The sequence below is a fragment of the Kogia breviceps genome, chromosome 3, assembly GCF_026419965.1.
Source record: "Kogia breviceps isolate mKogBre1 chromosome 3, mKogBre1 haplotype 1, whole genome shotgun sequence".
Lineage (NCBI taxonomy): Eukaryota > Metazoa > Chordata > Mammalia > Artiodactyla > Physeteridae > Kogia > Kogia breviceps.
Window position 1 is genome coordinate 84,118,795 of NC_081312.1, and position 14,553 is coordinate 84,133,347.

The window sequence follows — 14,553 nt, forward strand, 5'->3', positions numbered from 1 at the left end:
GATGGTGGCCTCATAGATTGAGTTTGAGAGTGTTCCTTCTTCTGCAATTTTTTGGAAGAGTTTGAGAAGGATGGGTGTTAGCTCTTCTCTGAATGTTTGATAGTATTCACCTGTGAAGCCATCTGGTCCTGGACTTTTGTTTGTTAGATTTTTAATCACAGTTTCAATTTCACTACTTGTGATTGGTCTGTTCCTATTTTCTATTTCTTCCTGGTTCAGTCTTGGAAAGTTATACCTTTCTAAGAATTTGGCCATTTCTTCCAGGTTGTCCATTTTATTAGCATAGAGTTGCTTGTAGTAGTCTCTTAGGATGCTTTGTATTTCTGTGGTGTCTGTTGTAACTTTTCCATTTTCATTTCTAATTTTATTGATTTGAGTCATCTCCCTTTTTGTCTTGATGAGTCTGGCTAATGGTTTATCAATTTTGTTTATCTTCTCAAAGAACCAGCTTTTAATTTTATTGATCTTTGCTATTGTTTTCTTTGTTTCTATTTCATTTATTTCTACTCTGATCTTTATGATTTCTTTCCTTCTGCTAACTTTGGGTTTTGTTTGTTCTTCTTTCTCTAGTTCCTTTAGGTGTAAGGTTAGATTGTTTACTTGAGATTTTTCTTATTTCTTGAGATAGACTTGTATAGCTATAAACTTCCCTCTTAAAACTGCTTTTGCCACATCGCATAGGTTTTGGATCATCGTGTTTTCATTGTCATTTGTCTCTAGGTATTTTTTGCTTTCCTCTTTGATTTCTTCAGTGATCTCTTGGTTACTTAGTAACGTATTGTTTAGCCTCCATGTGTTTGTGTTTTTTACGTTTTTTTCCCTGTAATTCATTTCTAATCTCATAGCCATGTGGTCAGAAAAGATGCTTGATATGATTTCAATTTTCTTAAATTTACTGAGGCTTGATTTGTGACCCAAGATGTGATCTATCCTGGAGAATGTTCCGTGCACACTTCAGAGGAAAGTGTAATCTGCTGTTTTTGGATGGAATGTCATATAAATATCAATTAAATCTATGTGGTCTATTGTGTCATTTAATGCTTCTGTTTCTTTCTTTATTTTCATTTTGGATGATCCATCCATTGATGTTAAGTGAGGCGTTAAAGTCCCCCACTATTATTGTGTTACTGTCAATTTCTTCTTTTATAGCTGTTAGCAGTTGCCTTATGTATTGAGGTGCTCCTATGTTGGGTGCATATATATTTATAATTGTTATATCTTCTTTTTGGATTGATCCCTTGATCATTATGTAGTGTCCTACCTTGTCTCTTTTAACATTCTTTATTTTAAAGTCTGTTTTATCTGATATGAGTATTGCTACTCCAGCTTTCTTTTGATTTCCGTTTACATGGAATATCTTTTTCCATCCCCTCACTTTCAGTCTGTATGTGTCCCTAGGTCTGAAGTGGGTCTCTTTTAGACAGCATATCTATGGCTCTTGTTTTTGTATCCATTCAGCAAGCCTGTGTCTTTTGGTTGGAGCATTTAATCCATTCATGTTTAAGGTAATTATCGATATGTATGTTCCTATGACCATTTTCTTAATTGTTTTGGGTTTGTTTTTTTAGGTCCTTGTCTTCTCTTGTGTTTCCCACTTAGAGAAGTTCCTTTAGCATTTGTTGTAGAGGTGGTTTGGTGGTGCTGAGTTCTCTTAGCTTTTGCTTGTCTGTAAAGCTTTTGATTTCTCCATCAAATCTGAATGAGATCCTTGCCGGGTAGAGTAATCTTGGTTGTAGGTTCTTCCCTTTCATCACATTAAGTATATCATGCCACTCCCTTCTGGCTTGCTGAGTTTCTGCTGAGAAATCAGCTGTTAACCTTATGGGAGTTCCATTGTATGTTATTTGTCGTTTTTCCCTTGCTGCTTTCAATAATTTTTCTTTGTCTTTAATTTTTGCCAGTTTGATTACTGTGTGTCTTGGCGTGTTTCTCCTTGGGTTTATCCTGTATGGGATTCGCTGCACTTCCTGGACTTGGGTGGCTCTTTCCTTTCCCATGTTAGGGAAGTTTTTGACTATAATCTCTTCAAATATTTTCTCGGGTCCTTTCTCTCTCTCTTTTCCTTCTGGTACCCCTATAATGCGAATGTTGTTGCGTTTAACGTTGTCTCAGAGGTCTCTTAGGCTGTCTTTATTTCTTTTCATTGTTTTTTCTTTATTCTGTTCCGCAGTAGTGAATTCCACCATTCTGTCTTCCAGGTCACTTATCCGTTTTTCTGCCTCAGTTATTCTGCTGTTGATTCCTTCTAGTGTAGTTTTCATTTCAGTTATTTTATTCATCTGTTTGTTTGTTCTTCAATTCGTCTAGGTCTTTGTTAAACATTTCTTGCATCTTCTTGATCTTTGCCTCCATTCTTTTTCCAAGGTCCTGGATCATCTTCACTATCATTATTCTGAATTCTTTTTCTGGAGGGTTGCCTATCTCCACTTCATTTAGTTGTTTTTCTGGGGTTCTATCTTGTTCCTTCATCTGGTACATAGCCCTCTGCCTTTTCATCTTGTCTGTCTTTCTGTGAGTGTGGTTTTTGTTCCACAGGCTGCAGGATTGTAGTTCTTGCTTCTGCTGTCTGCCCTCTGGTGGATGAGGCTATCTCTACTCTTGACTTTAAAGCAAAGGAGGAATCCAAAAATTTTGTGTAGTATCAGTATAGTTACAGCAGTTGGAATGGGTTATAAGGATAATTGATATTTAGCTCTAGAAATTAAAGGTTTCAGCTGAATGGACCTGATGTAGTAATGCCTAAAGAATACCACCATGACCAGAAGGTAAACGGAGTCTGGGGAAAATGTCAGCCACTTGAATTTTTTTCCCAGTGAGATATCCATTTGTGTTCTTGGGATTGATCCTTGTCGAAAGGATCAGTTGGCCCAAACTTAACTGTCATTGCCCAAACTAAAAGGGACTCACATTAGTGTGCACGGTCCAGGATTTCTATTGGAAATGGCATTAAGATGACAGTGGAGAGTAAGGTTTGAGTGAGGGTGATTTAGATTCACATATTTATGAGCAAGAGTTACGGAGAGTCTTCCTCTTCCTTTCTGAGCAGAGCCAAGCAGGCAAGTCTGTTACGGTAAATCACATACAGGGTGACTAAGAATACTCCACTAGATATCTTGGAAAAGAGTTTAATGGTTTAACTGCCAGAACAGCGTGGGCAGCTGTGTTCATAATGTATCAGAGGGCAGCTGTGTTCATAATGTTATCAGAGGGCAGCTGTGTTCATAATGTATCAGAGGAAATGAAGTGATTACTGTGTCCTTGCCTTGACTTGGAATGCTCTTCGAGGACTATGTCCTTGGTGAAGTGCCTTTCCGTAGTCTAAAATTCATGTTTGTTCCCTCATTTCAAGAATATCTCAACTGCCAAGTTAATGTTATGACTGAGGTCTTATTTACCAAAAAGGTGAGAAATTTGGGGCTAGAGGTTTTTGTGTTGTTTTTCTCTTACTCCATATTGATGGTTTGGTATTTCTACCCTTTTTTAACCTGTTTGTTTGATAAAGCTACTTTGTCTTTCCCTGAAGCCATTAGATTTTAAATAGTTTGTCCTCAAATGAGGTGCTTTCTGTCACCTAGGCTGTCATTTGGGTGAAGTAAGTATTAAGATAATACGAATGTCCTTGGAAGGATGTGTGTTGGGTTTCACGATGAGTTTCACATCCGTCTTCCCTTGTTAGCAAATTTTCATTCCTGTATTTGATTTTCTTACCTCTGGTGAATAAAATGCTTTCACATTGGCAGTCTGCCAAGGACTTGCTGATTTGAATATAATATTTTTTTTAGCCCACTTCGCCTAAGTTTCCAGAAGACTTCGATGATGGAGAGCACACAAAGCAGGTAATTTTCTGATGCTTTAATTGCTGTGTTCTCACTCTTGGGTTTTAATTACTATTTTTCTTCTTCTTCAGTTAGTAATCTTCTGCCACTCATTCTCTTGTGTCATGGGAACAACGTGGGGAAAATATATCAAAAGATGGAATACTTAAAATGTATTTAGACTTGAAATACACCATAAAAATGCCAAGGGATGACATAGAAAATTAACAAACTACAGGGTTCTTTTTTGTGATTCATCATGCTTTTGAAGTACTGTTTGGACCCTTGGCTTAGCTATTGAAAAAAAGAGAATGCTCTTACAGCTCATTGTTTTAGATAAAGCTTGGAACTTTAAGAGAAGAAGAATATATCTTAAAACTACAATTTTGTTCTGTCTTATGGTAAAGTAGCTCAGATTGTAAAGGGGAAGACTAGACAGCCAGATGTTACAGTAATTTAAAACAAAGTAATTTCTCTTCCATACTACAAATGTGTGTGTGTATGTGTGTGTGTGTGTGTGTGTGTGTGTGTGTGTGTGTGTGTGTGTATGTGTATGTGTATGTGTGTAACTCATGTCACAGTAAATATTGGCATCTGGCTAATATGAAAGAATCATTAGTGAATTTATTATAGTGCTTCTGGTGTACCTTTCTTCTTAATGCTGGCTTTTTGTCTTAGTGAAGCCTTCCATGGTTAATACTCTTGTCATGTAGAAGTTTATTCCTTAAACTGACTTCTTAACAATTATAATCAAGGCAAAATCCCCTATTTAAATTATTAATGTTGAGAACAGAAACCTAGCTAGAGCATTGCATTAATTTGCTGTTTCTTGATTATTGGTTATGTATCTGGATGGACAAGTCACTTAACTTTTCTAGACTTTAATTTTCCTCCCCTGTAAAATAAAGGTATTAAGTACCCTTTATTTGTATTAGCACTAACATCCTATAATTCAGTAGCGTTTAATGTGACATTTGTTTATGGCTTGAGGGACCCATTCTGCCTCAACTATTGAATTAGTAAAGAACCATTAGAAAATACATTGAGTTGTGTTTCTACTTCTTTTGTTAGCTGTTACCATTGATTCGAACTGAGTTGTTCCCCATGTTTTGGGGTGTCATTAGTAAATATTCATATCCCAGCCTTTCCCTGTAACAAGGTCAGTCTTATTCATTATTTCCTCATGTTGGCAGCTGTGGTGGTGTAGGAACTTAAACCACAGGCACAAGTACAACTATACACACCATTTGTCACAACAGTGATTGCCCTCCTGTCACAGGGACTTACCGGGCACCCTTGAGCATTTGCATTTGGGCTGTATAAACTTAGCGCCACAGCCAGTGCCTCAGCCACCTCCCACGTCACATGGTTGCTTTTTATCTGAAAGGAGGCAGCATAGAAAATGCTTGTAGACTGAGTATAACACAGTTGTTGCCACATACAGAAATTAAGCAGTATTACATACAGTCTGTTTTGCTGAATAGGATATTAATTTTAGCAGTTTAATTTAACATAAATTTTCATAAAGTTATATCACGTCAGTTCCCTTCTTTATGTGAAAAATAATTACCTGTGTTCTTATTTTATCCTAAAACCAGGGACAGGATTTGGGGGAGGGTATTTTAAAGATACGTGATTAGAAAATGCTTAATGAGGTTCATCTAAAAATTGAGATTTTCTGATCTCAGGTATTCCTCTAACTCCTTATAAATCTTCATTATAAACAAAAGAATTACAGAATCATTATGGAGCCTTTCAAAGGTTTATATTGCCTTCAGATAGTTCCCTGCTTCATCAGGTAATAGCTGTGAAGGTATAATAAACCAGTAACATAAAAGAATTCAAAAGAATGGTATCAATACAGATAACAGAAATGGAGAATGAAAAGCTGTTTTATACTGCTTTAGGGATTCTAGAAGCTTCTATATGTTATAGTTTATACTAAAATTAAGCACCTAAAAATACTTGCTTTATGTTCTTGTATCTTTTTTGATACAGAAGTTTAGATACAGTGTTTAGAAGGTCTAACTTCTGCTTCTATGTAGTTGTTGAGTTGAGGGTTTTTTGGTCCTTTATGGCAGGGAAGTATAAGAAGGGCCTCTTTTAAGAAAGACTCATATATTACATTGTTGCACAGTTCTGTGACCATAATGAACTACTGGGGGGAGAATGACAAATTCAGAGATTTCAGAAATACCAGTTAACATGCACCAACTAAGTGGAAGAAGTGTGTCTCTTTTGGACGTGAACCAACCACCGCTTGTCAGGAGAATCCCTGAGCTCCCTCCACTGCACCCGTCCCCGGGGTGCCTGGGTTTCGTTGTAGAAATCTGTCATCTCCTGGCTGTTGAACCACGATCCGGCAGAGCGGCCCACAGCCACAGAGCTGCTCAGGAGCGAACTGCTGCCTCCGCCCCAGATGGAGGAGTCAGAGCTGCATGAGGTGCTGCACCGCACCCTGGCCAACGTGGGCGGGAAGGCCTACCGCACCGTGATGGCCCAGACCTTCTCCCAGCGCATCTCCCCCGCCGTCGATTACACATACGACAGCGACATACTGAAGGTGGGCCTGAGCCGCGCCTTGAAATAGCTTCACCTGGTCCACAAAAGGGTGGAGTCACTTCCTCGATTTTCATGCAGTCCTTTAATGCCTCCAACATAAGTTCTTTTTTTTTTTTTTCTAATTGAACTGCAGTTGATGTACAAAGTTGTGTTAGTTTCAGGTGTACTGCAAAGTGATTCATATGGATATATATGATTCTTTTTTTCAGATTCTTTTCCATTATAGGTTATTACAAGATATCGAATATAGTTCCCTGTGCTCTACAGTAGGTCCTTCTCCAACATAAGCTCTTAATCTTAGGTCTGTATATGCAAAATGTGTGCATATGCATTATTCCAGGAAGAGCCACACTTTTTAAAATCACTTAACTTGAAGGAGTTCCTGACCCACTGCCTACTAAAGAGATTATAAGAAGCGGTGCTTTTAGAGACTGAGCTCTGTCCCAGCCGCCCAGTGCCAAAAATACCCAGCCAGCTCAGATCCAGATCCGGTAGCCAGTAGCTCCCAATCCTGGCTGCACGTCAAAGTCACCTGTGAGGCCCTTTGACGATACAGAGGCTCAGACCCTACATCCGATCTAGTGACTTGGAATCTAAGTGGGAGGCGCTTCAAGAATCTCAGAGCTCCCAGGTGGTTTCTGAAGCACAGACAGGTTTAACATTCAGCATCTGTGTTCAACATAACATTCAGATGCCTTCAACATTTTCTTGTTCAAAAACAAAAATGGGGCTTCCCTGGTGGCGCAGTGGTTGAGAGTCCGCCTGCCGATGCAGGGGACACGGGTTCGTGCCCCGGTCTGGGAAGATCCCACATGCCGCGGAGCGGCTGGGCCCGTGAGCCATGGCCACTGAGCCTGTACGTCCGGAGCCTGTGCTCCGCAATGGGAGAGGCCACAACAGTGAGAGGCCCGCGTACCACACACACAAAAAAAAGGTCTGAAACAGTATAGCAAAATGTTAAAATTTGATAAAGTTGGGTGAGTGAATAACATATATTTGTTATATTCTATGTCTCGGTATGCTTAAAATAGAATTTAAAAGAGTAGTAGAGAAAGCAGTGGTAAGGTTTGTGGAAAATCAGTATAGATTTCAGGGGCCAGTTTTTCTTTGCTGGCAGTATTAGACATTTGCAGGATTATGGCTGACTTTAATTTTGGGGTTTTTTGCTTATCTATTATTTCTAAATTTTCTATAGTGAAATAGTACTACTTCTATAATACAAAACAAATGAAAGACAGTTATTTATACACAAAGGCCTTGAAGCTTTCAAGAGGTCCACTATGAATTACCTTAGAATATGGGAGGGAGTTTGACGCTGTTAGATGTTTGACTGCTACAGTATCCCTGAAAGTCCTCGGGGAGAATTGTGTAGTACTATATGACTGGCTCTCTCTGAAAGGCATATATCAATGTAAGAGCTTGGACTTTAAACCTAGGCAGCCTTCCTAAAGTAGGACATGTTGCAAGACATGTGGTTTCTTCTCTCCTGAATATGTTCAAAAGGGAAATGACTTGTTGAGACCTCTTTTTGATCTTGGGAATAAGCAGTGTAATGCCTACTGCAAGCCACAGAAAAGTATGGTAGGGAATCCCTTTGATTAGGCTTTGATGACATTTTAATTGGTCGTATCTTAGGGCAGCTTCTCCATCCGTACAGCCAAGATACAACAACACGTGGGTGAAACCATTATCCGCATCTTCAAAAGACATGGTATGTCCTTTTTAAAAAATTATGTGCCTTCTCAAAAGATGTTTTGTTTCCTCATCAGAAAGTACTTGAATGGATTTGGGTGCAACTATATTTTACTTTTAAATTCAGTTCTAAGTTGTTGACACCTGTGAAATTTAAGCTTATTTTTATAATTCAGCTTGCTGAGGAGAAACAAATTTGAATATTACAACTTTGCCGCTAAAATACAGTTGGTTTGTGGAGTCAGAAATAGGACTGAATTAACAAACTTAACCTTAGGTGAGCTTTCCATTTAGAGAATTGAAGATAAACTGCTTTCAACACCAGTAGCAGATTACTCAACTGTCAGGTCTGTGTTCATTTTAAGTTGCGTGTGAAAAGAATGAGAACCTGATGATTAGTTATTTTTTCTCATTCGGTGTAGGAGCTGTCCAGTTGTGCACCCCACTGCTGCTTCCCCGAAATAGGCAAATATACGAGCACAATGAAGCTGCCTTATTCATGGACCACAGCGGGATGCTGGTGATGCTTCCTTTTGACCTGCGGGTGAGGCTGGGAACACTCTGTTGAGAGTGCATGTGTGTGCCATGCCTGGTCCCAGGGGTGGCACCTGTATTAAAGGATGACCCCCACCATCCCCCACCAGGCTTATATTCTTAACGTCACCTTTAGGAATCATAATCTTAAAGGAGTTATCAGGGTGAGAGCATTATGGGAATTTGGTAAACATTTGACCCCGTGTACATCCACCTTAGTGCTTATGACCCTAGAAACCTGAGCCCTGTATTGCAGGTGCCATGTCTGCATGTCAGTGTTGAGCTTCACCAGGTGACCACAGCAGGCTAACCTGGCCAACTTAGACACACAGGCTAGGTCTTCAGTAACTTTCTAACATGTTAATGTCTAGAACAATTAAATTCTTGTAACAGCAAGCATCTCTGTTAATTATGTGTGCTGAATTTTGCTCACGCTTGCTTTCTTATCCCCAGGGTCCCCTTTTGACAGCCATACTCTTACCAGTTGATCACTCACATGGTGTTGGCTGCTAACAAGCCCATCTGTACTGTACATGCATGTAACAGACAAGAGGTTAATATCCCTAATGTATAGAAAGCACTTACAGGTAGAGAGATGAGCAAAGGCTATATAACCAGGCAGTTCTCCGAAGAGAAAATGCACAGGGCTGATAAACTTCTGAAGGATGTTCAGCCTCACTAATAAGGAAATGCAAAGCAAAGGTATCTGAACTTCACCCATCAGACTGTTAAAAATATTTAATTGTCCACAGATGACAAGGGTTTAGGAAAATGGGTACTTTCATATGTTGCTGATGGGAATGTAAGTTGCTAAAACTTTAGAAAAATAATCTGAAAGTATTTAATAAAATAAATGCACATACTATACCTTTTGAGCTAGCAATCCCACTTTGAGAGATTTACTTAAAGAAATAACACATTGGTATACGAACATTAAAAGGACGTCCACTGACAATTTATCATAGTGGTCAAAAACTGAAAACGCATGTTCATCAATAGGAAAATGGTTGAATAATTTATTATGGAATATTAAGGAGGTAAAAGATCAAAATACATATATATTTAATAGATCCATATCTATATTTGATCTGTAGAAATGTCCATGGTATATTGTTAGCTGAAAAGAAATATGTTTCAGGGGCTTCCCGGGTGGTGCAGTGGTTGGGAGTCCACCTGCCGATGCAGGGGACGCAGGTTTGTGCCCCGGTCCAGGAAGATCCCACATGCCACGGAGTGGCTGGGCCCGTGAGCCATGGCCGCTGAGCCTGCGCGTCCGGAGCCTGTGCTCTGCAACGGGAGAGGCCACAACAGTGAGAGGCCCGCGTACCGGAAAAAAAAAAAAAGTATGTTTCAAAGGAACTCTAATATGATTCCATTTTTATTATATAGGGAAAGAAAAAAGTTTCGAAAAGCACAACTGAGCGTGTGCATAAGGTGCACTGTGTGTTTGCATGTACCCAGTATGTGTGAGGTGAATACATGTTCCCACATGTGTGTGAACAACGTCACATACCAGCTTGTTTGTATCACCAGAGTGAAGTGTCAAAGACTCGAACTTTTGACTGTATTTCTCTGGAGGGAAGTCTGGAATCAGGGCATTGTCTTTTTTGCATATCTATGTTTTGTTTTATGGTTTAAGAAGGAAATCCTTCCATACCCTCAGATTTAGTTTTTCTTTTATAGTAAGTCAGGTGATTTGGGATTATTTTGAGTGAGAGGTAAGTAGGTAGCATATCAGACACTTGGGCTCTGTTGAAGAAAGGACAGAAGGGCAAACCTTTACATAGCTATACTTAAAACTGGGTTCTTCTTCTCTAGACATTAGGACACTAAAATGCAGATTTTTAAACATCAGCTCTCTTTCTGTGAGCTGATATATTCAGTCCCCCAAAATAAAAAGTAATTGCCCTTTGAGAATTTGACCCATTGATTAATGATACCATGTCAGATCTCTTGAGGCAATCTGATAATGGTTTTATAAGTTGAGGTGATTATTAGTGAGTGGTTATTAAGAATTTCTTCTGTAAGATCTACAGGAAAGTCAGGAAATTCACCATAAGAGGTAATACCCGGGCCTCCCTGGTGGCACAGTGGTTAAGAATCTGCCTGCCAATGCAGAGGGCACGGGTTCAAGCCCTAGTCCAGGAAGATCCCACATGCCTCAGAGCAGCTAAGCCCATGCGCCACAACTACTGAAGCCTGCATGCCTAGAGCCCGTGCTCCACAAGAGAAGCCACCGCAATGAACAATGAGAAGCCTGCACGCTGCAACAAAGAGTAGCCCCCGCTCACCACAACTAGAGAAAGCCTGCACGCAGCAATGAAGACCCGACTCAGCCAAAAATAAATAAATAAATAAATTTTTTTTTTTAAAAAAAGAGGTAATACCCATGTTGATTGCATTATTATAAGTGACAGTTAAAAAAATTCACAGGTAATCAAATAACTTGCACTGATTTTAATTTGGCATAATAAAAAATTTAGCAGAGTGTGTTTAATAGTGAATTTTTCTCAAATTCAAAAACCTAATAAATGCACAGTGAGTAAGGTTGGCGGTACATCCAGCAGTGTGGTCGGCTGCTGACTGACCAGCTAGGAACATCCCAAGGGGTGTGAATGGTAAGCAGTGCACAACTTTGTGAATATTCTACAAACCACTGAATTGTAAACTTTAGAAGGGAGAACTCTGTGGTATGTGAGTTAACAACTCAAAGCTGTTATTAAAAAAACAAAAGGTAGTTGGCACATCTTGACATTGACCTTTGAAACTTTATTTTTCAGGTTCCTTTTGCAAGATACGTGGCAAGAAATAATATATTGAATTTAAAACGGTAAGAAACAATGGGGGTTCATTTGGTGGATGTGGGAAAGAAACCAAGGAAGAATGTTTCATCTTCTGTGATCCTTACACAGGAAAGAATTTGGAGTTTAAAGTACTGAGCTTGGAAAATGGTCAAAAAGCCCAGTCCCAGTACCCCTTTCTATGATCAGGACTGGCAGCCTCCCCTTTGAAGGAATGTAGCAGTTGGGTAGGTACCTGAAGCTCCCACAGTCTATTCTGTGCCTTCTAAATGTCCCTAAGTCACATGACTAATTATTTTCACAACCAGTTGCTTGGAAAAACATCTGGCTGTTCTTGATCACAGATGGCCCCTTTTAAAATTTAATTGAAGGGACAAGTGGCCGATGGTCTCTGTGTGAAAACTGCCTACAAAGGTAACTGCATAAAAGCTGCTTCTGGAGAAGTGGAGTAAACCCAGCAGGAATGCTGAACGCCAAGGACCTCCAGGCACTTAACTGCTGGGGAAAAGTTTGGTGTACATTCAAATACCACAGGAGTCAAACACCAAGAGCTTCATAAATTGGAGCAATATTCCTGTCAACGAGGCAGCCGACTTTGCAGCTCCTTCCCTAAACAAAATCAAAGCTCTTTACATGCTTTTATTCTCAGTTCCAAGTGAACAATTAATATTCATAGTCCTAAGGTGTGGAGATCACTGTGTAGAAAGCAAACACTTAAGATAAAATTATTTTTGTTTGTAATTTCATCTCTGTTTCAGACATTAAAAAAAAAAAAAAATTAAGCCCTGTAGTTTAATAGTGGCAACACCAGGAATTGGAACCTAGATCACAAGGCAAGACTATTCTGGGCACATCTATCTTTATGTTTTCTTAATCATACTACTGATTAATTTTTTCACATTTGTTTATTTTATCGTATTCCACAATTTCTTACACATATTTAATTCCAGTAAGCTAGCAGTCCCCAACCTTTTTGGCACCAGGAACCGGTCTCATAGAAGACAGTTTTTCCACGGATGGGGGTGGGTGATGGGGGGGATGGTTCAGGCGGTAATGTGAGCGACGGGAAGCGGCAGATGAAGCTTCTCGCTCACAGCTCCTCACCTCCTGCTGTGCTGCCTGGCTGGGGACCCCTGCAGTAAGCAATGACCTTAGAAACGTGGGTTTCTCTCTCCAGGTACTGCATAGAACGCGTGTTCAGACCTCGCAAATTAGACCGATTTCATCCCAAAGAACTTCTGGAATGTGCGTTTGATATCGTCACCTCTACCACCAACAGCTCTCTGCCTACCGCTGAAATCATCTACACCATCTATGAAATCATCCAGGAGTTTCCAGCACTTCAGGTCCCTTCCCGTATCCTAACATCCCAAGGTTATCACGCTAGATAGAGTCCTCTGCCGAGTGCCGTGGGAAAGCCACGACCACAGAACTGCTCCTCAGATGGTGCTGGCAGTGAATCAGATTGTTACTCAACTCCCCGGGAAAGTCTGATGGAGCTTTTGAGACTTGTCTCAGGCTCTTACCTCTGCCTTGACCAGAATGGGTTTTGTTTTTGTCTCTCTGGCTGGGGGGAGGGTGTTGTTTCTCCATCCATTCTTCCAAAATGTGAGGAATTAGCCTAAGACTCCTAGGATGCTTTGAGCATGTAGAGAACCCTCAGCTCCCTCCTACACCCAGGCTCTTAACAACCAGCTTCACTTTGCATAGTCTCTGTGAACTACCCAGCCAGTGGAGGCTGCTGTGAGCACAGTGGTAGCTCTCCTCCGCCTTTCCTCTCCATCCCACACTCACGCCCTGTTCACCCCGCCACAGTGAGTACCCGTCAGTCACGGTGTGCCCCTGTCCAGAAGGACCTCTCTATCCAGCTGCGGTTGGGGCCCTTTCTCCCACTGCACCTGGCTCAGCACACGGCCCTCCACTCTGCGGATGCTCATTGATTGACTTGTGTGCTTATATTCCACCAGCCGGGCTTATAGGTCAGTCACTATTGAACCAGGTTCTCTCCCTCTTTGAAATCTGTGTCGGCTCGCTCAGGCTTTTGAACATAGCTGGAGACCAAAGTATTTCTGATGCGTATAATAAAGTATTAAATTATATTATACTCTGACCACAGCAGTGCAAGAAGAATGTATATGAAAAAGTAAACTAGAAGGCAATATGCTAAAATTCAGTCCTTCCATTGTGTCAGGTTGGTAAATTGGTGATAAGATTCTAGATTGGGTCATGTGCATGTATTGCTTTTATAATGAAGATAATAATAATTTCTCTATCCCAGGAAAGAAACTACAGTATTTACTTGAACCATACCATGTTACTGAAAGCAATACTCTTACACTGTGGGATCCCAGAAGATAAACTCAGTCAAGTCTATGTTATTCTGTATGATGCTGTGGTAAGCATTTAATTACTTTGAGTTGATATTGAAGGATAATAATAATAGTTCATGGGTATTTTCTTAGTGATGTAACCATGAAACTGAATTGGGACTTTTATCTCCTTCCCTTATTGCTCCAAGGTAAAAGAACCGATTGGCTTTGATTCTGTCAACAGTTAACAAGTGTTGGTTGAGCTTTTATTCTGTACTAAGCCTTGTGCTACTAGTGACCTCTAGGGTGTTTTTTTAAGGGTAACTTCTGAAGATTGAATTATCTTATTTAATTTAAAATATAATAGAGTTCTTCACTAACCTACTTCTTGAGGCAAGAAAATCACTGAGTCGTTGGTCCCGATACTTGCCAATAATAATTTTTAAAAAGAGTTAACTTTTATTGAACATATGCCATGCTCAATGTTTATGTGCCAAGTATTGTTCTAAGCCCTTTACATGGATTAACTAACTCGCTCTCATCTCACAAGAACTGTTACTGTCCTTTAGAGAGACCAAGAAAGGGAAGTGTTAGTTTTGAGAGTTAAGGACTTATGCCCTGCCCTTATTTCTTCCAACCTGTCTGAGCTTATCATTAAAGTCATTTATAGACTTGGATTGGTTGAACTGGGGGAGACTGGTTTAGACCTCTCTATGGGCCTCATTTATCACCTCCTTCCTGTGGGAATAGGGCAGCATCACCTTCCTCATTTAGCCACATCACAGTGTTCATTACTCTCTAGTATGTGTGCAGAGCCTGGAGGGGAAACAGTGAAAAGCT

General features: G+C 40.1%; 1 protein-coding gene across 6 annotated transcripts in view; it reads left to right on the top strand.

Moving 5' to 3' along the window:
* EIF2AK4 (eukaryotic translation initiation factor 2 alpha kinase 4) overlaps positions 1 to 14,553 on the top strand; it is a 115,711-nt gene that overhangs the window by 77,126 nt on the left and 24,032 nt on the right. For all 6 annotated transcript variants that reach the window (XR_010839647.1, XM_059058993.2, XM_067028951.1 and 3 more), the window contains 7 exons: positions 3,783 to 3,836; positions 6,142 to 6,378; positions 8,013 to 8,088; positions 8,492 to 8,613; positions 11,384 to 11,433; positions 12,582 to 12,750; positions 13,683 to 13,799. Coding sequence is in view for 5 of the 6 variants with exons in the window: in XM_059058993.2 (XP_058914976.1) it covers positions 3,783 to 3,836; positions 6,142 to 6,378; positions 8,013 to 8,088; positions 8,492 to 8,613; positions 11,384 to 11,433; positions 12,582 to 12,750; positions 13,683 to 13,799 (825 nt within the window). In the remaining variant the exon portion in view is untranslated. The remainder of the gene's footprint in view (positions 1 to 3,782; positions 3,837 to 6,141; positions 6,379 to 8,012; positions 8,089 to 8,491; positions 8,614 to 11,383; positions 11,434 to 12,581; positions 12,751 to 13,682; positions 13,800 to 14,553) is intronic.